We start from the raw sequence: 25,014 nt of genomic DNA on the forward strand, positions 1-25,014 counted from the left end.
CATGTATGGCATTTGAATAATGGGTCGTTTACAACGACTTACATCATATAGCCTTTATTATGAGGGCATTTCCGGGTTGTTACATACCAATATTGATTTCGGTTATAATACTTCTAGTAATAGAAATTTAAAATACAATTCATACACGATGTGAAATAAAAGTTAAAAAATTGGAATTTTTATTAGCCAAAACAGCAATAGATATGTTGCAAATACACTTGAAGATACCGTTATTTGTGATTTTCGGAAAGATTCATAGAGTAAATTTTCAACAACGTGGGTTTATGAATGAGGTAACTTAGGTTAATCATTCTATAGACAAACCTTTAAGATACATTTTTTTCGCTTGAAGGAAAACGAAACCCACTGAATTCCAAAAATAATATGTTTGATTTCAACAACTTAAAAATGCTATCCCTATAGTAACACGCAATTCTTAATAAAATTCAAGCTCAATTTACGTACAACATGTAAAAGTATATCTTCGGAACTTTTTTGAAGTACATAGAAACCAAACGCGAGAACTCACAAGTATTATCGGCGTGTGCCGATTAGAACACCAGACACCTGTAGTGCAGTGACAGGTGTGACGAGCTTGTGGACCATAATTTCACACTTGGTAATTGTTTAGCGGTTATACTAAGCCACTCAATTCGTAATTCTCCGAACATGTTTCTAATCTTCTAAAGTCCTGTTTTAAGTGAAGATATGACTTGTGACACACGAATGGAAAGTAAAACCACAATGATCTCGATCACTTCACAATAATGACACAATAACAAAAAAAAATTTTTAATGATAATAAAAAATAAATAAATAAAATTTGAAAAATTCATACACGAAAATTATTGCGAGTTAATAAGTTTTAGTATTAATTATGATTAATCACGATGAACTAAATTGTATGTTTTCTATATATATATAAAAAACGGAGCGGAAATGATGGTTTTAGTAAGAACCTATACTATGTACCTGTACATAAAGTATCAATTATATTATAATTGTTGCGAATCACTTTTATTTAATTTCACTGACAACGATCATATAAAAATTATATCTTTCTCAAGAATGTAATCGTCCGTTATCCCCGAGACCATGACATGTAAAATACCCTCGGGATAAAATCTGTATATGTAGAAGTTTGTTGCAGGCTCCAACACTGGTATTCATACGTGAGAGATTTAGTCTATTGTAGATCATGAAGATTATAATATATTACTTTCTGAATTAAGTGTTCTTCATGACTTGAAGCGGGTTTTGTATAGAATATAATGCTTAGATTTTATCTCGGCACTCGGCCAACCGATTTTGATGTGGTTCGCGACATCATTCATTGGTTTTTACAAAAAATAACATGTTTGAATATCGTTTTTTTGTTCTTGGTACACTTTAACACCGAGTTTCACCACGTCAGCATTTGAACACCAAGAACTTTAACTCTGTACATGTACCACTTGTGATATATACTGAAATGACTAAAGTTTTATATACATGTATGACTAAAAAAAAAAACCCACATTTTATGTTAAATATTTTATTAGAAAATGTTTTTAGATAATGCAATGAACTTTCAAAATACATGTCAAATACAATTGATGTAATTCATATATATATTCATAAATATATATGATCTCTAGCAATATAGTCTTTGGAAAAAACATTTGATTGTGTCACATGGATTCTAAAATAAAGAAATGCTTTAACAGCTTAATATTTAAATCACACGCTTCAGAAAAAAATATACGTTGAAATTTTATTGTTATCACATGAAATAATCAGCAAATATGTTTTTTATCTTCTAAAAACCACCGTACTGTCTTCTTAAATAATGTTAAATAAATATAATGTTTATTATCAAAAATACCAAAGAAACTGTTGATGTAATACCATGTACTGACTTTCGTATGTGTGAAGTATCACTATCGAAATGGAGATCATTTACAAATCGTGTGCTTTTAACATGCATCTTATTGCCGTACTCAACAAGACAAACACCGTAACATGAATTAAATAACTTCCACAATTCCAATGATCGATGGTAAAATTATGGATTGATATACATGTATTTAACTCGTTATGGTCATAAACATGATAAAACTAACTTTCTGATAGCAAAACTTTAAAAGAATAGTTATCATTTATTTGAAAATATATTTATCTGTAAAAGATTGATGCATAGTAATAACAAGACATTTCGTAACTGTCTTGTAAATCTTACCTGTGCACGGAGAATGACTTGTCAATCATTCTTATCAACCAATGAAATACGCGCAAAGCCTTTCCGCGGCGTTTGATTGACAGCAACAATGCTCACTGAGGTGTGACGAACTTCAGTGTCATCTGCTTTGTATAAGGTGACTTGTCAATCTAACCGATGAAATTCGTACAAGTATTAAGATTTTATAAAAATCATTGAAATCACATTTTTGATAGAAACAGTAACCATAAAATAGGCCAGAGTGAAAAAAAAAATACTCAGTGACATGATATTAATGTGAAGACATGAAACTGCCGGTACATTTAACACCCATATTATATGGATGCCCTAAGATACGATATATTGCAGGTTTTTGACTATGCAACCAGTATCATTACACATAATTAGTGTTATTCCCACTTTTGATCAGTTTCATATGTGGAATTAGCCAGAGTTTCTATTGGCCTCGTCTGGCACACTACGATATGAAAACGTGGAATTCTCCGAGAGCTGACAATAAAATCGGGAATGACATAACACTTACATATATGGATAAATGAGATATTTATTTACCCCAGTATACCCATTTAGTCCCATCTAGGTGTTTTATTCAGTCCTTATAGACCCTCGCTTTACGCTAGTCAATATTTCATTCTGGATTCGACGCCATGTTGCTAACTATACATTGTAGGTCGCGGTCGGCCTAATTACCTAACCATGTGCGATGATACAACTTTTATTTCTATAGATTTTACCGCTTATAATTAAGAAATTATGAATTTTTGAATTTAATATAACAGGTTTTGTGAAATAATAAGCTTAGTTTTCTTGATTCAAACTACTTTAGAAGAAAAACACAATAAATTATATATGGTCTTTTCGGTCCATTGCGTTCCGATTCGGGTTGTTAGTCGTACTGTCACTTACAAAATGGCAGGTCAACAGCGTGAAATTTTGACTAGCGTAAAGCAAGGGTCTATACTGACGGAATAAAACACCTAGGTGGGACTAAATGGGTGATCTGGGGTAAATAAATATCTCATTTATCCATATTGGTAAGATACGTGCGATTTCACACCGGTTTTATTGTATTTACACCTTATATCTTAGCGACACCAAACGGTGACGGCACATTCAATGTTTTCATATAGTAGGCTAGTGCGTTCTGGCCCTACACCAGAAATGTATGCAAATTATATCCTTACTTGGATTAAAGTTGTTTGAAATGATAAATGATCATCACACAGTGATTCTTAGATCTACTACTCAAGAAATAACTTCCATCAAATCTACTTTCTTTTACCTGTCAGCGACACACAGCGGAATTTTTACAGTTCTTTATATATCTAAATATACTAGACATTATCTATGTCCCCTCTAGACTACGACTAGTGACAAAAAAAAAAATCATCATATTTTCAAGCTAAGTAAAACTGATGTTTAATTCTACGGCATTTATAAGAGATGGAAACAATTAAAACCAATGGCAAATGGTTATACCGTACGTCCCTGGTCACATCGATCATAGCGTTGATGGGTGTCAGTTATATACATGTAATTACTCCATACCGATTCATATTACAGGTAAATTTTATCGCATGAGTCGGCACCGATGAGTCCTGCTGATCCTCTGTGATCCTCTGTGATCCTCAGTGTCTCGATCGCGGAGGTTCACCGCGGCACGCTTGGTCACCGCGATCTTTGATGATTTAACCCCGGTGATCGATCGGCATAATTGGTCTATCACCAGGAAACACGGTGATTATTTCTCCATGTACACTCGTCACCATAAATCGCGGGGGAAAGGGTAAAAGTATTAAAAGCTACGGTCCTTACTGTAATTGTTGTGACCTGTTGGCATTGGTTAGGTAATTGTTGTGACCTGTTGGCATTGGTTAGGTTATTGTTGTGTCCTGTTGGCATTGGTGAGGTAATCTTTGTGTCCTGTTGGCATTGGTTAGGTTATTGTTGTGTCCTGTTGGCATTGGTTAGGTTTGTTGTGTCCTGTTGGCATTGGTGAGGTTATTGTTGTGACCTGTTGGTATTGATGAGGTTATTGTTGTGTCCTGTTGGCATTGGTTAGGTTATTGTTGTGTCCTGTTGGTATTGGTGAGGTAATTGTTGTGTCCTGTTGGCATTGATGAGGTTATTGTTGTGACCTGTTGGCATTGTTGAGGTAATTGTTGTGTCCTGTTGGCATTGGTTAGGTTATTGTTGTGTCCTGTTGGCATTGGTTAGGTTATTGTTGTGTCCTGTTGGCGTTGGTAAGGTTATTGTTGTGTCCTGTTGGCGTTGATGAGGTAATTGTTGTGTCCTGTTGGCATTGGTTAGGTTATTGTTGTGTCCTGTTGGCGTTGGTTAGGTTATTGTTGTGTCCTGTTGGCATTGGTGAGGTAATTGTTGTGTCCTGTTGGCATTGGTTAGGTTATTGTTGTGTCCTGTTGGCGTTGGTTAGGTAATTGTTGTGTCCTGTTTGCATTGGTTAGGTTATTGTTGTGTCCTGTTGGCATTGGTTAGGTTATTGTTGTGTCCTGTTGGCGTTGATGAGGTAATTGTTGTGTCCTGTTGGCATTGGTTAGGTTATTGTTGTGTCCTGTTGGCGTTGGTTAGGTTATTGTTGTGTCCTGTTGGCGTTGGTTAGGTTATTGTTGTGTCCTGTTGGCGTTGGTTAGGTTATTGTTGTGTCCTGTTGGCGTTGATGAGGTAATTGTTGTGTCCTGTTGGCATTGGTTAGGTTATTGTTGTGTCCTGTTGGCGTTGATGAGGTTATTGTTGTGTCCTGTTGGCATTGGTTAGGTTATTGTTGTGTCCTGTTGGTGTTGATGAGGTTATTGTTGTGTCCTGTTGGCATTGGTTAGGTTATTGTTGTGTCCTGTTGGCATTGGTTAGGTTATTGTTGTGTCCTGTTGGCATTGGTTAGGTTTGTTGTGTCCTGTTGGCATTGGTTAGGTTATTGTTGTGTCCTGTTGGCATTGGTTAGGTTATTGTTGTGTCCTGTTGGCATTGGTTAGGTTTGTTGTGTCCTGTTGGCATTGGTGAGGTTATTGTTGTGTCCTGTTGGCATAGGTCAGGTAATTGTTGTGTCCTGTTGGCATTGGTGAGGTTATTGTTGTGTCCTGTTGGCATTGGTGAGGTTATTGTTGTGTCCTGTTGGCATTGGTGAGGTAATCTTTGTGTCCTCTTGGCATTGGTGAGGTTATTGTTGTGTCCTGTTGGCATTGGTTAGGTTTGTTGTGTCCTGTTGGCATTGGTTAGGTAATTGTTGTGACCTGTTGGCATTGGTGAGGTAATCTTTGTGTCCTCTTGGCATTGGTGAGGTTATTGTTGTGTCCTGTTGGCATTGGTTAGGTTTGTTGTGTCCTGTTGGCATTGGTTAGGTAATTGTTGTGACCTGTTGGCATTGGTGAGGTTATTGTTGTGTCCTCTTGGCATTGGTTAGGTAATTGTTGTGACCTGTTGGCATTGATGAGGTAATTGTTGTGTCCTGTTGGCATTGGTCAGGTTATTGTTGTGTCCTGTTGGCATTGGTGAGGTTATTGTTGTGTCCTGTTGGCATTGGTTAGGTAATTGTTGTGACCTGTTGGCATTGGTGAGGTTATTGTTGTGTCCTGTTGGCATTGGTTAGGTAATTGTTGTGACCTGTTGGCATTGGTGAGGTAATTGTTGTGTCCTGTTGGCATTGATGAGGTTATTGTTGTGTCCTGTTGGCATAGGTCAGGTTATTGTTGTGTCCTGTTGGCATTGATGAGGTAATCTTTTTGTCCTCTTGGCATTGGTGAGGTTATTGTTGTGTCCTGTTGGCATTGGTTAGGTTATTGTTGTGTCCTGTTGGCATTGATGAGGTAATCTTTTTGTCCTCTTGGCATTGGTGAGGTTATTGTTGTGTCCTGTTGGCATTGGTGAGGTTATTGTTGTGTCCTGTTGGCATTGGTTAGGTAATTGTTGTGTCCTGTTGGCATTGGTTAGGTAATTGTTGTGACCTGTTGGCATTGGTGAGGTTATTGTTGTGGCCTGTTGGCATAGGTCAGGTTATTGTTGTGTCCTGTTGGCATAGGTGAGGTTATTGTTGTGTCCTGTTGGCATTGGTGAGGTAATCTTTGTGTCCTCTTGGCATTGGTTAGGTTATTGTTGTGTCCTGTTGGCATTGGTTAGATAATCATTTTGCCGTCTTGGCATTGATGAGGTAATCTTTGTGTCCTCTTGGTGTTGATGAGGTAATCTTTGTGTCCTCTTGGTGTTGATGAGGTACTCTTTGTGTCCTCTTGGCATTGGTTAATCATTTTGCCGTCTTGGCATTGATGAGGTAATTGTTGTGTCCTGTTGGCATTGGTGAGGTTATTGTTGTGTCCTGTTGGCATAGGTCAGGTTATTGTTGTGTCCTGTTGGCATTGGTGAGGTTATTGTTGTGTCCTGTTGGCATTGGTTAGGTTATTGTTGTGTCCTGTTGGCATTGGTGAGGTTATTGTTGTGTCCTGTTGGCATTGGTGAGGTTATTGTTGTGTCCTGTTGGCGTTGGTTAGGTTATTGTTGTGTCCTGTTGGCGTTGGTTAGATATTCATTTTGTACTCTTGGCATTGGTATCATTTGAGTTATGTCCCCTTGATGATGCTATGTTTATGATGGCTGTTTTGCTAAAGTGGTAGTTGATGATTCCTATTTCAGTTGGAACACCCAGAACTGGACAGACTGCAGTGTTACATGTGGGGAGGGGATGCAGACCCGAAAAGTTGTGTGCCGACAGCGCGTGTCGTCAACTCACCTCATCACAGTGGCCGCTTCTCGTTGTGGAGACCAGGAGAGGCCACAATCAGCTCGGAGCTGTAAGGCTCCAGCGTGTGCCTTGTGGAAGGCTGGAGAGTGGGGAGAGGCAAGTATTAGAACTTTCTTAGTCTCCTGTTTTGTCTTTATATTATTTTACTACAATGATGTGTTAAGGTATAGGCTAATTAAGCATACAAAAAAAGTGTGTAGCATATTTAGATATAGATCTGTAACGGAGATGTAGAAAATGTATTACAATGATGTACAATATAGTTGTTTTGTCCAACAAGGACGTTGAGTGACGTTAGGAGCCAAAAGTGTCAGAACGGGAAAAAAGTGATGAAAATCAAAATTGATGTAATGAAGTAATGTTGAAAATGAAAGGATATGTTTACTCAACCCAATAGATCTGTTAGTAGTTATACTTATAATCACCTACAGTAACCAAAGAGGTTGATAGGATGTTAAACCATGCACATAATATCAAAAGAAATTATATACTTCGAGCTTAGGCTGTTCCACCTTGAAAAGTTATAAATTTAAGAATTTTCTTTCATTATAAATGTTTATGCCTTTTCAGTGTTCCACCAATTGTGGGCGTGGTGAGAGGGTGCGCAAGGTGTATTGTGAGAGTATAGACGGAGGTACGACACAGGAAAGCGTCTGTAAGGGCATCCGGCCAGAAAACGTCAGCACGTGTGATATGGGGACGTGTGCTAAGGGATGGTTCCATAGCAGATGGTCCAAAGAGGTAAGTAATTTATACCCAATGTTTAATTCTATGTTCAGTAACAGTTTGGAATTTTTCTACAGAGATATTCTTTGGTAATCGGGGCTGGGAGAGAAGGGTTTCCGTAGAGATATCTTTGGTGATTGGGGGCTGGGAGAGAAGGGTTTCTACAGAGATATTCTTTGGTAATCGGGGGCTGGGAGAGAAGGGTTTCTGTAGAGATGTCTTTGGTGATTGGGGCCTGGGAGAGAAGGGTTTCTACAGAGATATTCTTTGGTAATCTGGGGCTGGGAGAGAAGGGTTTCTGTAGAGATGTCTTTGGTGATTGGGGGCTGGGAGAGAAGTGAGGGGGGTTTCTACAGATATATCCTTTGGTGATTGGGGGCTGGGAGAGAAGTGAGGAGGGTTTCTACAGAGATATACTTTGGTGATTGGGGGCTGGGAGAGAAGTGAGGGGGGTTTCTACAGAGATATACTTTGGTGATTGGGGCCTGGGAGAGAAGTGAGGGGGGTTTCTACAGAGATATCCTTTTGTGATTGGGGGCTGGGATGGAATTTGGGGAGGGGTTGCATCAGCCTTTAGTATGGTGTCTTATGTATGACCGTAGCTGTTCAGAAAGAGAGTTCAGTGTGACTTCATTCCAGTTTATTAACAATAGATTCAGAATAAGGGTCGTATCTAGATGAATATAGTTTGTTATTTTGGCATCGCTCAAAGGGGGTATCTTATTGATAAGTGATTTTTTTGTTGAAGATCGAGGATAGAATGCATGATATTTTTAGTTTATTTAAGTTTAGTTGATAATGTGATCTATAACCCCATGTATATTACATACCTATCTAGGATACACAGAAGCCTAAATGATCAATACAAACCTATATCTATGTTTACATTGATCTTCTACGTGTCATAAAGTCGAAGTTGTATATTTGGTTTGTAATCTAAGTAAGGAATGCCTGCCAGGCGGATGTCCACACATTTCTGTGACACCAGTAACTATGTATATAAGTATCAGACATCTGGCACTTATATATGGACATAATACTAATAGTCATTGTTGGTATTGGTTTTTAGCAAATCAAAAGGTTAATATCCAGTATCAAGGTCAGTTTACCAAATCAAAAGGTAGCTGATATCCAGTATCAAGGTCAGTCCTACATTGTTGAAGGTCAAATTTTACCTGAGGTTTTTTAGTCATTACCAGACTCAAGTCTGTCCACATAAGTCTGTGCCTTAATTGATTTTAAGATCACCTGAGACGAGTCGCGAGTGACCTATTCTAATTATCTTTTATCTGTCGTAGTCTGTCCATAGATAAATTACATTTTCGTCTTCTCAAAAATCATGAGACTTGATATTTGGCCTATAGCATGCTGGGGTGAATGACATTGACCTCAAGGTCATTCATTTGAACAAAATTTGCAGCATTTCACCCTAGCATGCTAAAGGCCAATTACCAGGCATCTGGGCCTCTTGGTTAGAGAGAGCTAGAATATACATTCAATAAGATTTTGAACAGCATTAGGCAATTGTTTATGCAAGCCTTCACAAAAAAATATACATTTATCAGTTAATATCATGGAATGAAATACAGTGTATATATTTGCTGGTACTGAATCTTTGGAGCATTTCATTTAGATATCAGATATTGGATTTTAAGATTCCGTTTGGAATCGATCAATAGAACATTTTAAATTGAATAATTCTCCTTGGACTGTTTCCTTTCTGTGCCAGCTATGTTTTCTTTAGGGGTGTGTGAAGTTTGAAAAGCATACCGATGGTATAAAGATTGCAAGGTATTTCAAAACAAATTCTGATGAAATTCATCTGTTTATTTTGTTCTCCATTTGAGGTCAGTGTTCTGTGAGTAAACAGGCCAAAACAGATGTGTGCTGTATCATCTTCTCGTCTGACAAACAGTGGAGGTGTATTCAGAGTGTCAGATGATTGGTTTGGAGGACTCCTGCCTAAATCTGTTTTAGATCAGTTAGGTCATGATTTTGTGGAGATCAATCTCTGTCGGTCAACACCTCTATATTGATGTAGGAGCGTGTAACATGATACCAGCCGATATATTCTTACTCCTTCTGGTCAATCATGACTGCCAACATTACATATTGAGAAAACATTTCAACAAATACTTTCTGTTTACAGCAGCTTAAAAGTACATCTGGATAAAACATTTGGTTATGTTTAGAAGAAAGTATGAATTCAGTATTGTTTTGTTTTATTTGACATTGTACACAACCACTAATACAGATGTTTGTAAAATCCACTTTACAATAATTATTTCATTTGTACTACTAACGAACCATTAATTAACAAAGTATAAATTATAGTTATAATACATGTATATGACCAATGATGTTCTGCCAGCTGTGACTGCCTTCAAGTCCTTTGGATAAATGAATCCCTTAAAATGGTTCATATACAAATCATATTGCTGGGGTTTGACATTGCCAAGATTGATAATGGGTTTTCTCTTTTTGTTTTGTATGTTATAGGCCTGTACTTAGAGCAGGCGTTAAATGGATAAAAAAAAAAAAGTATTTTATAAGTAAAGTAGAGTCTGTGATGCTTGTGAACTAATAGAATGTGAATTTGTCCTTGACTAATTCCTCTGAGTACTTCAGACAAGACGTTTGGTAGTGTCCCAGACTTCCTCTGACTACTTCAGACACGATGTTTGGTAGTGTCCCAGACTTCCTCTGAGTACTTCAGACAGGATGTTTGGTAGTGTCCCAGACTTCCTCTGAGTACTTCAGACACGATGTTTGGTAGTGTCCCAGACTTCCTCTGACTACTTCAGACAGGATGTTTGGTAGTGTCCCAGACTTCCTCTGAGTACTTCAGACAGGATGTTTGGTAGTGTCCCAGACATCCTCTGACTACTTCAGACAGGATGTTTGGTAGTGTCCCAGACTTCCTCTGAGTACTTCAGACAAGATGTTTGGTAGTGTCCCAGACTTCCTCTGAGTACTTCAGACAGGATGTTTGGTAGTGTCCCAGACTTCCTCTGAGTACTTCAGACAAGATGTTTGGTAGTGTCCCAGACTTCCTCCGACTACTTCAGACAAGATGTTTGGTAGTGTCCCAGACTTCCCCTGACTACTTTAGACAGGATGTTTGGTAGTGTCCCAGACTTCCTCTGACTACTTCAGACAAGATGTTTGGTAGTGTCCCAGACTTCCCCTGACTACTTTAGACAGGATGTTTGGTAGTGTCCCAGACTTCCTCTGACTACATCAGACAGGATGTTTGGTAGTGTCCCAGACTTCCCCTGACTACTTTAGACAGGATGTTTGGTAGTGTCCCAGACTTCCTCTGAGTACATCAGACACGATGTTTGGTAGTGTCCCAGACTTCCTCTGAGTACTTTAGACAGGATGTTTGGTAGTGTCCCAGACTTCCTCTGACTACTTTAGACAGGATGTTTGGTAGTGTCCCAGACTTCCTCTGAGTACTTTAGACAGGATGTTTGGTAGTGTCCCAGACTTCCTCTGACTACTTTAGACAGGATGTTTGGTAGTGTCCCAGACTTCCTCTGAGTACTTTAGACAGGATGTTTGGTAGTGTCCCAGACTTCCTCTGACTACTTTAGACAGGATGTTTGGTAGTGTCCCAGACTTCCTCTGACTACTTCAGACAAGATGTTTGGTAGTGTCCCAGACTTCCTCTGACTACTTTAGACAATATGTTTGGTAGTGTCCCAGACTTCCTCTGACTACTTTAGACACAATGTTTGGTAGTGTCCCAGACTTCCTCTGACTACTTCAGACAGGATGTTTGGTAGTGTCCCAGACTTCCTCTGACTACTTCAGACAAGATGTTTGGTAATGTCCCAGACTTCCTCTGTGTTCTTCAGACACAATGTTTGACAGAGCAGGTTTAAACCCACAAACAGAAAATAGAATGAAAACTTGTCCAAGAATACAATGTATGTTTCATTAAAAAGCAAAAGTTATAGCTTCCTTTAGAGAACCATACAGAATAAAAATGTTCACTGGACGATCCCCACATGATAAAAACAGTCCTTGCTAGTTCCTAAATGTAACAGATTTCCTGTTTTTATTCAGTATATTTAACTACAGGTGTGAATGCTGATTAGTCGTAGATCAGTGGTAAATTTCGGGGAGGGGAGTTTAGGTTCCCAGTTCATATGCAGATTGCAGATGTGTTCCACCTCTCTCCTCCTCGGCTATAAATCAGCGATCCCAATAATTATCACATCATTAATGACTTAAGTAGGAGGGAAAACAATTTATGTCTGAACTTGGGTGTTCTTCAGTGACTATTGGATCACATAAGCAGGTTTCCTTTCCAAATTTCCAAAGACATTAAGACCATTTTTTTGCATGGCAGTGAACAGAATATCTTTGTAACAAAATGCGGGGTATCTAAATAGCAGTTTAAGAATCTCTGGTGGGTGACAGAATGTAAAGATATCTTAGTGGAACAGTATAAGATATCTAGCTGAAACGAGGTGGGTAGTACACTTTTAAATTGCCTTTAACCAAGGTAACCTAGGGTTAGATTCTTTGATTAGACATGAAAAGGTTTGGGGTCAACTGCCTGACAACATGGGTTTTCTCTGGGTACTCCGGTTTCCTCCCACATTAAGACCCCCTGCATCTTTCATCAAGTGTGACTTGAATATTTCATAACTGTTATAAAATGAATACATTTATGTAATTTGTTTGTAGAGTTTTGTAGAGATTCTTCTAGCATGTTTTTTGGACAGATAATTTGGGTAGAAAGTGGTGACAGTATATTTAATTGTGTGTAAAATGTGCTCATATATGTTGATGAGGCTAGCAATGTAGTGAGATTTTTACATACCACAGCACTTGTATCATCTTACAGCTGGGTCAACACAACAAAACAGGTAAAATAAACACCAACACAACAGGTAAACTAAACAACCACAAAACAGGTAAACTAAACAACCACAAAACAGGTAAAATAAACATCTACACAACAGGTAAAATAAACATCTACACAACAGGTAAACTAAACATCTACACAACAGGTAAACTAAACACCCACAAAACAGGTAAACTAAACATCCACAAAACAGGTAAACTAAACAACCACAAAACAGGTAAACTAAACAACCACAAAACAGGTAAAATAAACATCTACACAACAGGTAAACTAAACACCAACACAACAGGTAAACTAAACACCAACACAACAGGTAAACTAAACACCAACACAACAGGTAAACTAAACATCCACAAAACAGGTAAACTAAACATCCACAAAACAGGTAAACTAAACAACCACAAAACAGGTAAACTAAACAACCACAAAACAGGTAAAATAAACATCTACACAACAGGTAAACTAAACACCAACACAACAGGTAAACTAAACACCAACACAACAGGTAAACTAAACACCAACACAACAGGTAAACTAAACATCCACAAAACAGGTAAACTAAACACCAACACAACAGGTAAACTAAACACCAACACAACAGGTAAACTAAACATCCACAAAACAGGTAAACTAAACACCCACACAACAGGTAGACTAAACACCCACAAAACAGGTAAACTAAACAACCACAAAACAGTTAAACTAAACAACCACACAACAGGTAAACTAAACACCCACACAACAGGTAAATAAACAACCACAAAACAGGTAAACTAAACATCCAAAAAACAGGTAAAATAAACACCCACACAACAGGTAAACTAAACAACCACAAAACAGGTAAAATAAACACCTACACAACAGGTAAACTAAACAACCACAAAACAGGTAAACTAAACATCCACAAAACAGGTAAACTAAACACCAACACAACAGGTAAACTAAACACCAACACAACAGGTAAACTAAACACCCACAAAACAGGTAAACTAAACACAAACACAACAGGTAAACTAAACACCCACAGAACAGGTAAACTAAACAACAACACAACAGGTAAACTAAACACAACAGGTAAACTAAACACCCACAAAACAGGTAAACTAAACACAAACACAACAGGTAAACTAAACACCCACAGAACAGGTAAACTAAACAACAACACAACAGGTAAACTAAACATCCACAAAACAGGTAAACTAAACACCCACACAACAGGTTAAATAAACAACCACAAAACAGGTAAACTAAACATCCAAAAAAACAGGTAAAATAAACACCCACACAACAGGTAAACTAAACAACCACAAAACAGGTAAAATAAACACCTACACAACAGGTAAACTAAACAACCACAAAACAGGTAAACTAAACATCCACAAAACAGGTAAACTAAACACCAACACAACAGGTAAACTAAACACCAACACAACAGGTAAACTAAACACCCACAAAACAGGTAAACTAAACACAAACACAACAGGTAAACTAAACACCCACAGAACAGGTAAACTAAACAACAACACAACAGGTAAACTAAACAATCACAAAACAGGTAAACTAAACACCAACACAACAGGTAAACTAAACACCAACCCAACAGGTAAACTAAACACCCACAAAACAGGTAAACTAAACACCAACACAACAGGTAAACTAAACACCCACAAAACAGGTAAACTAAACACCAACACAACAGGTAAACTAAACACCCACAAAACAGGTAAACTAAACACCCACAAAACAGGTAAACTAAACATCCACAAAACAGGTAAACTAAACATCCACAAAACAGGTAAACTAAACAACCACAAGACAGGTAAACTAAACACCCACAAAACAGGTAAACTAAAAACCCACAAAACAGGTAAACTAAACACCAACACAACAGGTAAACTAAACATCCACAAAACAGGTAAACTAAACATCAACAGAACAGGTAAACTAAACATCCACAAAACAGGTAAACTAAACAACCACAAAACAGGTAAACTAAACATCCACAAAACAGGTAAACTAAACACCCACAAAACAGGTAAACTAAACACCAACTCAACAGGTAAACTAAACATCCATAAAAATGGTAAACTAAACATCCACAAAACAGGTAAACTAAACATCCACAAAACAGGTAAACTAAACACCCACAAAACAGGTAAACTAAACACCTACACAACAGGTAAAATAAACACCTACACAACAGGTAAACTAAACACCTACACAACAGGTAAACTAAACATCAACACAACAGGTAAACTAAACATCCACAAAAAAGGTAAACTAAACATCCACAAAACAGGTAAACTAAACATCAACACAACAGGTAAACTAAACATCCACAAAAAAGGTAAACTAAACACCAACACAACAGGTAAACTAAACACCAACACAACAGGTAAACTAAACATCCACAAAACAGGTAAAATAAACACCTACACAACAGGTAAACTAAACATCCACACAACAGGTAAACTAAACATCCACAAAACAGGTAAACTAAACATCCACAAAACAGGTAAAATAAACACCTACACAACAGGTAAACTAAACATCCACACAACAGGTAAACTAAACATCCACAAAACAGGTAAACTAAACATCCACAAAACAGGTAAACTAAACATCAACACAACAGGTAAACTAAACATCCACAAAAAAGGTAAACTAAATACCAACACAACAGGTAAACTAAACACCAACACAACAGGTAAACTAAACACCAACACAACAGGTAAACTAAACACCAACACAACAGGTAAACTAAACATCCACAAAACAGGTAAAATAAACACCTACACAACAGGTAAACTAAACATCCACACAACAGGTAAACTACACACTACAGGTTAACACAACAGGTAAACTACACACTGACACAGATTTCACACTACCACCGATTTACCTTCCTGAACATGTAGACCAGTAATAAACTTTATGTGAATATGTGTTTGTATATATATTTAAAAAATCATGATTTATGTATAGATATAAAAGGTTGCACTGTATTACATCTGTTGATAAATAGCTATAGCTGCTTTCTCTTGCTATCTTGACACTTTTATAATCAGTGTGATAAAGGATATATTAGTCTGCTAGCCTTCACTCTCTCCTACTACTTTTGTGGAAATCACAATATGCTCCCTTATCTTATAATGTAGACTTCAACATCTGCTGGCTCTTCTGTCTATAGGTATCCTTACATTGTCTACTTAAGTATATATGGATACATTACCTACTCCTGTATCTATGGATGCATTACCTACTCCTGTATCTATGGATACATTACCTACTCCTGTATCAGTGAATACATTACCTACTCCTGTATCTGTTGATACATTACCTACTCCTGTATCAGTGAATACATTACCTACTCCTGTATCAGTGAATACATTACCTACTCCTGTATCTATGGATACCTATTCCTGTATCTATGGATACATTGCCTACTCCTGTATCTATGGATACATTACCTATTCCTGTATCTATGGATACATTACCTACTCCTGTATCTATGGATACATTACCTACTCCTGTATCTATGGATACATTACCTACTCCTGTATCTATGGATACATTACCTACTCCTGTATCTATGGATACATTACCTACTCCTGTATATATGGATACATTACCTACTCCTGTATATATGGATACATTGCCTACTCCTGTATCAGTGAATACATTACCTACTCCTGTATCAGTAAATATATTACCTATTCCTGTATCTATGGATACATTACCTGCTCATGTATCTATGGATACATTACCTACTCCTGTATCAGTGAATACATTACCTACTCCTGTATCAGTGAATACATTGCCTACTCCTGTATCTATGGATACATGACCTATTCCTGTATCTATGGATACATTACCTATTCCTGTATATATGGATACATTACCTGCTCATGTATCTATGGCTACATTACCTACTTCTGTATATATGGATGCATTACCTACTTCTGTATCAGTGAATACATTACCTACTTCTCTATCAGTGAATACATTGCCTACTCCTGTATCTATGGATACCTTACCTGCTCATGTATCTATGGATACATTACCTACTTCTGTATCAGTGGATACATTACCTACTTCTGTATCAGTGAATACATTACCTACTCCTGTATCTTTGGATACATGACCTATTTCTGTATCTATGGATATATTATCTACTCCTGTATATATGGATACATTACCTACTCCTGTATCTATGGATACATTACCTACTCCTGTATCTATGGATACATTACCTACTCCTGTATATATGGCTACATTACCTACTCCTGTATATATGGATACATTACCTACTCCTGTATCGGTGAATACATTGCCTACTCCTGTATCTATGGATACATGACCTATTTCTGTATCTATGGATACATTATCTACTCCTGTATATATGGATACATTACCTATTACTGTATCTATGGATACATTACCTAATCCTGTATCTATAGATACATTACCTACTCCTGTATCTATGGATACATTACCTATTACTGTATCAGTGAATACATTTCCTACTCCTGTATCTACGGATACATTACCTACTCCTGTATCTGTTGATACATTACCTACTCCTGTATCTATGGATACCTATTCCTGTATCTATGGATACATTGCCTACTCCTGTATCTGTTGATACATTCCTACTCCTGTATCTATGGATGCATTACCTACTCCTGTCTCTATGGCTACATTACCTACTCCTGTATCTATGGATACATTACCTACTCCTGTATCTATGGATACATTACCTACTCCTGTATCAGTGAATACATTACCTACTCCTGTATCTGTTGATACATTACCTACTCCTGTATCTATGGATGCATTACCTACTCCTGTCTCTATGGCTACATTACCTACTCCTGTATCTATGGATACATTACCTACTCCTGTATCAGTGAATACATTACCTACTCCTGTATCTATGGATACATTACCTACTCATGTATCTATGGATACATTACCTACTCCTGTATCTATTTCCTCCTATCTTGTTTGTATGGATACCTTTACATTGCCTTCTCTAATGCATCCTCTCAGCCCATACTTAGTCTATGGTTACCATCCTGTCAACCGATACTTATGTCTATGGTTACGATCCTGTCAGCCGATACTTATGTCTATGGTTACGATCCTGTCAGCCGATACTTATGTCTATGGTTACCACCCTATCAGCCCATACTTATGTCTATGGTTACCACCCTATCAGCCCATTCTTATGTCTATGGTAACCACCCTATCAGCCCATATTATGTCTATGGTTACCACCCTGTCAGCCCATACTTATGTCGGTGGTTACCGTCCTGTTAGCCCATACTTATGTCTATGGTTACCATCCTGTCAGCCCATACTTATATCTATGGTTACCACCCTGTCAGTCCGTACTTATATCTATGGTTACCAACCTGTCAGCCAACACCTGTATCTATGGTTACCATCCTGTCAGTCCACTCCTGTATCTATGGTTACCACCCTGTCAGTCCGTACTTATATCTATGGTTACCACCCTGTCAGTCCGTACTTATATCTATGGTTACCATCCTGTCAGCCCACTCCTGTATCTATGGTTACCAACCTGTCAGCCAACACCTGTATCTATGGTTACCATCCTGTCAGCCCACTCCTGTATCTATGGTTACCACTCTGTCAGTCCGTACTTATATCTATGGTTACCACCCTGTCAGTCCGTACTTATATCTATGGTTACCATCCTGTCAGCCCACTCCTGTATCTATGGTTACCATCCTGTCAGCCCACTCCTGTATCTATGGTTACCATCCTGTCAGCCCACTCCTGTATCTATGGTTACCATCCTGTCAGCCCACTCCTGTATCTATGGTTACCATCCTGTCAGCCCACTCCTGTATCTATGGTAACCATCCTGTCAGCCCACTCCTGTATCTATGGTTACCATCCTGTCAGCCCACTCCTGTATCTATGGTTACCATCCTGTCAGTCCGTACTTATATCTATGGTTACCATCCTGTCAGCCCACTCCTGTATCTATGGTAACCATCCTGTCAGCCCACTCCTGTATCTATGGTTACCATCCTGTCAGCCCACTCCTGTATCTATGGTTACCATCCTGTCAGCCCACTCCTGTATCTATGGTTACCATCCTGTCAGTCCGTACTTATATCTATGGTTACCATCCTGTCAGCCCACTCCTGTATCTATGGTAACCATCCTGTCAGCCCACTCCTGTATCTATGGTTACCATCCTGTCAGCCCACTCCTGTATCTATGGTTACCATCCTGTCAGTCCACTCCTGTATCTATGGTCACCGTCTTGTCAGTCAGTGCTATGTCTGTGGTTCTGAATTTGTGGGTTTATATAAGTTTAGGGAATATATACAATTACACCAATACTTTGTAATAAGATTTGTGTAACACCCACATCCCATGTGTCCCTCCCCCGAGTTACACAGAAGTTGTGATAAAGGGATATCTGGATCTCGTGGAGTTTCTGATTTTACAGATTAAACATGTACACCTGCTTTTATATCTGATCACATGGATTTTTACATGGGAATTAAGAAAATAAATCTATTCATTTAAAAATAATTCTATCTTTGAGAGGATGACAGCTTCCTAGTTTTTACATCCATCAGTATTTAACATTACATCTCTGAGTATAAAAAGGGATTTCTTTGAAGATGTGCTTGAACTTGGAATGAACCTACATGAGCTTGGTACTATTGCAGTGTTGTGTTTGAAAGATCGGTTGGAATGTTCAAGATTGATGAGAAGATTGGAATATCTTGGAATGTTACGCCTCACAATTTCTCTCGCAACTTGAAGAATCGCCAAACATTTTTCTGTCTGTTTTCTTTCATTCTGTTTTGTGTAGGTTTGATTCTGACCAGAGATCTATAAAAAAAACTGTGTGAAAAACCCACTGGGGCCTTCCCCAGCACTTTCCTTTCATGTTGACAGTGTGAATGTGTGGGAGACGTGGGGTAGATACCAGCTCCTGGTGCAGCTACAATGTACAGCTATTTTTATTGTTTTGATGTTTCACTGTCCCTACTTTAGGAGTTTGATATCATTCACAGTTTGGTATTTTTGGCAAGTCTGAGTCCCTTTATCCTATTGTGGGGCAGAAAACTTGGCTTCCACTTTTGAGTTTCTTTTAGACTGTTTAATTAAGAAGTTTGTAGGATGTGTGCACGATATATCACAGGAAGATGACTGTAGAAATGGGTGTTTTCAGTGTAAGGCATAGATGATAGCTATAAAGAGTGTGTCACATTTTAGTGTCATTGTAAGAGGTGTGGTTATGATGTCAGTGTTAAGAATGTGTTGTGTGTTTTAGTGTCATTGTAAGGGGTGTAGGGTTATGATGTCAGGGTAAAGAATGTGTTGTGTGTTTTAGTGTCACTGTAAAGGGTGTAGGGTTATGATGTCAGTGTAAAGAATGTGTTGTGTGTTTTAGTGTCATTGTAAAGGGTGTAGGGTTATGATGTCAGTGTAAAGAATGTGTTGTGTGTTTTATTGTCATTGTAAGGGGTGTAGGGTTATGATGTCAGTGTAAAGAATGTGTTATGTGTTTTAGTTTCATTGTAAAGGGTGTAGGTTATGATGTCAGTGTAAAGAATGTGTTGTGTGTTTAAGTTTCATTGTAAAGGGTGTAGGTTATGATGTCAGTGTAAAGAATGTGTTGTGTGTTTAAGTGTCATTTTAAAGGGTGTAGGGTTATGAATGATTAAAGTTTGCAGAAAGAAATAACCATACACAAGTTCATACTTTGAAAGTTCCTGAAGACTGAAGCTAATGTAGTGTCTTCCAATGAGGACATATCAGTTTTAGAGAAATTATCTTTTGTCTAGGAGTGTATAAGCAAAAGCTTGATTTAGACTCACTTCAATGATAACAATTGACTACCATGCAGGGCCCAGCTGTTCAAAAGGTGAATAGCTTAATTACTTGGTTAGTGAAGATCTCATTTCTTCTTAACCTCAAAACCTGTGTGAGTGTCTTCCTTAAAATAGATAGGATGAGATTGAAGAGTGCTATGGTTTTATATATAATTTTGTCAAGTAAGCTTTACTGGAAATGACTTTATCAGGGTTTTAAAATTGTTGCTAAACTGTGATTAACCTATGAAGAACTGAGCCCAGTTGAATGATACAGGCCCAATAGGCCTGTTGTCTATGAAGACAACTGTATAGGTGATCAAAGCTGTGTTATCAATACAATGTAGTCCTTTGATAACATATTGATTCTTTGTGTATGTCTCTTATAATGATGGACGAAAATAGTATCAGACCTTTGGGTAAAGATGGGGATGTATACAGATCTCACAGATATTGCTGACTGCTGCTGAAATAGGAAAACAACAAGTGCACAGTCTGCTTCAGGAATTTAAAAATTCAGTTAGAATTGATGAGACTTGACTGAATTCTTTTCCTCCTCGTAGATAATAGGGCCAGCCAACTCTAAGGTAGAAGCTATTGTAATATCCCGTAATTATATAACTCTGTATGACAAATGCTATGTAGAATGCCAAAACACTCAAGGTCATGTTTCTATAGCAAAAAATGAAGAAATACAACATTTTCTACTTCTATATATATACAATATTGTACATAAATACTTATTGTATTCACACAACGTTTGGGTGCAAATTATTCATTAAAACACTTCAATATACAGCAGAATTTTGTTTATAAATCGGTATACGGTTCCAATAAAGAACGGAAGCTGTGTGGGTGCATGGCAATACAATGGCTGTGCTTCCTCCGTGGGAGTGAGCGACAATAAAGACCTCTCACAGTCTACATAGTTTATAATTACTGCAACTCAATATAAGCACTTGTGGACAGATTGAGACACTTCCTTGCTGGTAATAACCAATAACAATTGTCTTCCTGTTCTAAGTACACAAAGTACTTTCAGGATGTTGTCTGTTAGGCTTTCATTTTCAATGTCAAGGTTGCAATTGACTTTTCTGTTAGTTATATCTAGTACAAGGACACTGTACATTATGAAGTTCATGAACAACAAACAAACAAACCAAGGGGCATAAAGGGCCATCTATATAGCAAATACAGTGAAACTGTTCGCATCTATATCTTCAAATTATAGATGATTTTGTGAAACTACTTGTCAAGACAAACATTTTGGTATGTTACATGACTAGTTTTGTGCAGATTTGTAAATATTTAAATTGGTTTTATTCTCCTATAAAACTATATGTAATGTGACCCTAGTTTCAGGTGTCAAGTCTTATCAGGCCAAACATGACTGATTTTTAGCCCAGCATTTTGATTAGTTGGTCACATCACCCTATAAATTTGTGATTCATCTGTAAACAATTCTTATTAACAATGTTTCTTGAGCAACACTGAAAGGATCTTGCCTGAATTTTTTTTTAATTCTCAAAAGTCAGAGCAGAGTTGACTATGTTTAGGGCAGTGATACTGTTTTAACCAATGTTTATTCCAGTTCCGTACAGAGGATCTGTATATTTTATAATAATAAGATACTGGAATCTGGTTGTACAATACTTAACTGAAGATAGATTCAAATAATACCTGATATTCTCTAAAAGATGATTTGAAATTTCATGCACAAAACCAGTACTTAAAGTGGCTATGTGCTTGCTGTTATCATTAAAGATTTAGTTCTAGGTTGGAGTGGAGTAGAGGGTATTCATCTTGTAGTACTTTAATGTTGTGACTTGATCTGTATAAAGGAGATACTATAATCACTGTATAACCGGTTCCTATTCTGTACTTTCAGTGCTCATCAGATTGTGGCAAGGGCTACTTCTATCGTACTGTGTACTGCTCTGCCGAGGACGGTACACCGTTGGACGAAAAAAAATGTGGGGGTAGCCGTCCACGTGAGAAGAAGAAGTGCAAAAACAAAAAACCTTGTGGAGGAAGTTGGTTTGAGGGACCCTGGTCAGAGGTGAGTAGAGGTCCATTGAATGTTATCCAGAGCAATATGAATAAATTGTCTTGTCCATTGGACAAATTTAATGATGGCATATGATACAATCCATAATCTTTATATAACCTCCTGAGAAACAAACCACCCGCGGTATGGCTTCAACCTCATCACCTGGCAGTGCATTACACTGAACCTCTTCAGATTGAACCATCAGGAGTTTCTTGGCGACAAAATAACATTTTTGATGCATCCATATTAGTGTTGATGATATGGTTTCGTTCTTCTACAAAAAGAAATATTACAGGAGATTCCTAGTATCCAGTCATTGGTAGATGAGAAACGATATTGATGTAAATACGATTTTATAAAAGATACCGCGAAACATTTTACTGGTGGTATAGTGGATGTGTAGAGCCTAATATCTTCCTGTAGGACAATTTGATATCCTTTTAGGTACCCTTAAGGGGCTATAGTATTTGTTTTTGTCTGTAGTGGTCAGTCGGTCAGATAGACCATCTAATCCTGACCAATAGTGTCGACCAGGGAATTAGACTTGAGACCTCTTGAAAATATGTCTAAATGCCTAGTATAAAATGTGTGTTGTTGTAAACTTCGCCTCTAATCCATTACGATTATCCTTGATATGACTGTCGATGGCGTTCTAGATTAAGTCGGGACTCCAATTTCCTTAGCAAATAGAAATGTCTGGCGTGTGTGTTAAAATGAAAGTGTCAGCCCAGTAAATTCAAATCAAACATTGAAATGAAATTAATTGAAATATACTTCTGCTTGTTCAACCACACGTACTAGATATGTCTGTTATATTATTATTTTTTCTCGATCATGCACATTTCAAAAGATATTGGTAATGTAAATAGTTGAGTGCTAGGAGGTCAGATGGTGTAAGATCTTCACCAGTGGCCCATTAAGGCTGTGTATAGACCCATGCAGTGAGTTCATAATATTACATGGCATCAGATTTTTTTTACTACCATTCATTCAAAAGTCACAAAGATAAATCAATATATGTATATATATCACTTTTAAATGAAAACCTTTCATCAAGAAAAAAAATGCACTGATTTTAATTCAAAAACACCTTATACAATATTTTACATCGTTATTTAACACTCTTTGAAATTTCACAACTCAAATAAAGTCAAATATTGACATCTTAATCACTTAAAAGGTTAACAAGACAAAAATCACATCTTTAAAATACTAAGCTGATGGGAGTGGTTCAAAGGAAAGGACCAAGATAGCTTATAGATGGCACTTTGTACCAGATTATGGATGGCACTTTGTACCAGATTATAGATGGCACTTCGTACCAGATTATAGATGGCACTTTGTACCAGATTATAGATGGCACTTTGTACCAGATTATAGATGGCACTTCGTACCAGATTATGGATGGCACTTTGTACCAGATTATAGATGGCACTTCGTACCAGATTATAGATGGCACTTTGTACCAGATTATAGATGGCACTTCGTACTAGATTATAGATGGCACTTTGTACCAGATTATAGATGGCACTTTGTACCAGATTATAGATGGCACTTCGTACCAGATTATGGATGGCACTTTGTACCAGATTATAGATGGCACTTCGTACTAGATTATAGATGGCACTTTGTACCAGATTATAGATGGCACTTCGTACTAGATTATAGATGGCACTTTGAACCAGATTATAGATGGCACTTTGTACCAGATTATGAATGGCACTTTGTACCAGATTATGGATGGCACTTTGTACCAGATTATAGATGGCACTTTGTACCAGATTATGGATGGCACTTCGTACCAGATTATGGATGGCACTTCGTACCAGATTATGGATGGCACTTTGTACCAGATTATGGATGGCACTTCGTACCTGATTATAGATGGCACTTCGTACCAGATTATGAATGGCACTTCGTACCAGATTATGGATGGCACTTTGTACCATATTATAGATGGCACTTTGTACCAGATTATGGATGGCACTTTGTACCAGATTATAGATGGCACTTTGTACCAGATTATGGATGGCACTTCGTACCAGATTATAGATGGCACTTCGTACCAGATTATAGATGGCACTTAGTACCAGATTATGGATGCGGCACTTCGTACCAGATTATGGATGGCACTTTGTACCAGATTATGGATGGCACTTCGTACCAGATTATGGATGGTACTTCGTACCAGATCAAAGATGGAACTTTGTACCAGATTATGGATGGCACTTCGTACCAGATTAAAGATGGCACTTCGTACCAGATTATGGATGGCACTTCGTACCAGATTATGGATGGCACTTTGTACCAGATCAAAGATGGAACTTTGTGCCAGATTATGGATGGCACTTCGTACCAGATTATGGATGGCACTTCGTACCAGATTATAGATGGCACTTCGTACCAGATCAAAGATGGAACTTTGTGCCAGATTATGGATGGCACTTCGTACCAGATTATGGATGGCACTTTGTACCAGATCAAAGATGGAACTTTGTGCCAGATTATGGATGGCACTTCGTA

General features: G+C 37.7%; 1 protein-coding gene across 2 annotated transcripts in view; it reads left to right on the forward strand.

Moving 5' to 3' along the window:
* LOC117334148 (ADAMTS-like protein 4) overlaps nucleotides 1-25,014 on the forward strand; it is a 202,340-nt gene that overhangs the window by 171,084 nt on the left and 6,242 nt on the right. For both annotated transcript variants that reach the window (XM_033893616.1, XM_033893617.1), the window contains 3 exons: nucleotides 6,860-7,064; nucleotides 7,539-7,709; nucleotides 22,330-22,500. In XM_033893616.1, the coding sequence (XP_033749507.1) occupies nucleotides 6,860-7,064; nucleotides 7,539-7,709; nucleotides 22,330-22,500 (547 nt within the window). The remainder of the gene's footprint in view (nucleotides 1-6,859; nucleotides 7,065-7,538; nucleotides 7,710-22,329; nucleotides 22,501-25,014) is intronic.

The sequence above is a fragment of the Pecten maximus genome, chromosome 9 (genome assembly GCF_902652985.1).
Source record: "Pecten maximus chromosome 9, xPecMax1.1, whole genome shotgun sequence".
NCBI lineage: Eukaryota > Metazoa > Mollusca > Bivalvia > Pectinida > Pectinidae > Pecten > Pecten maximus.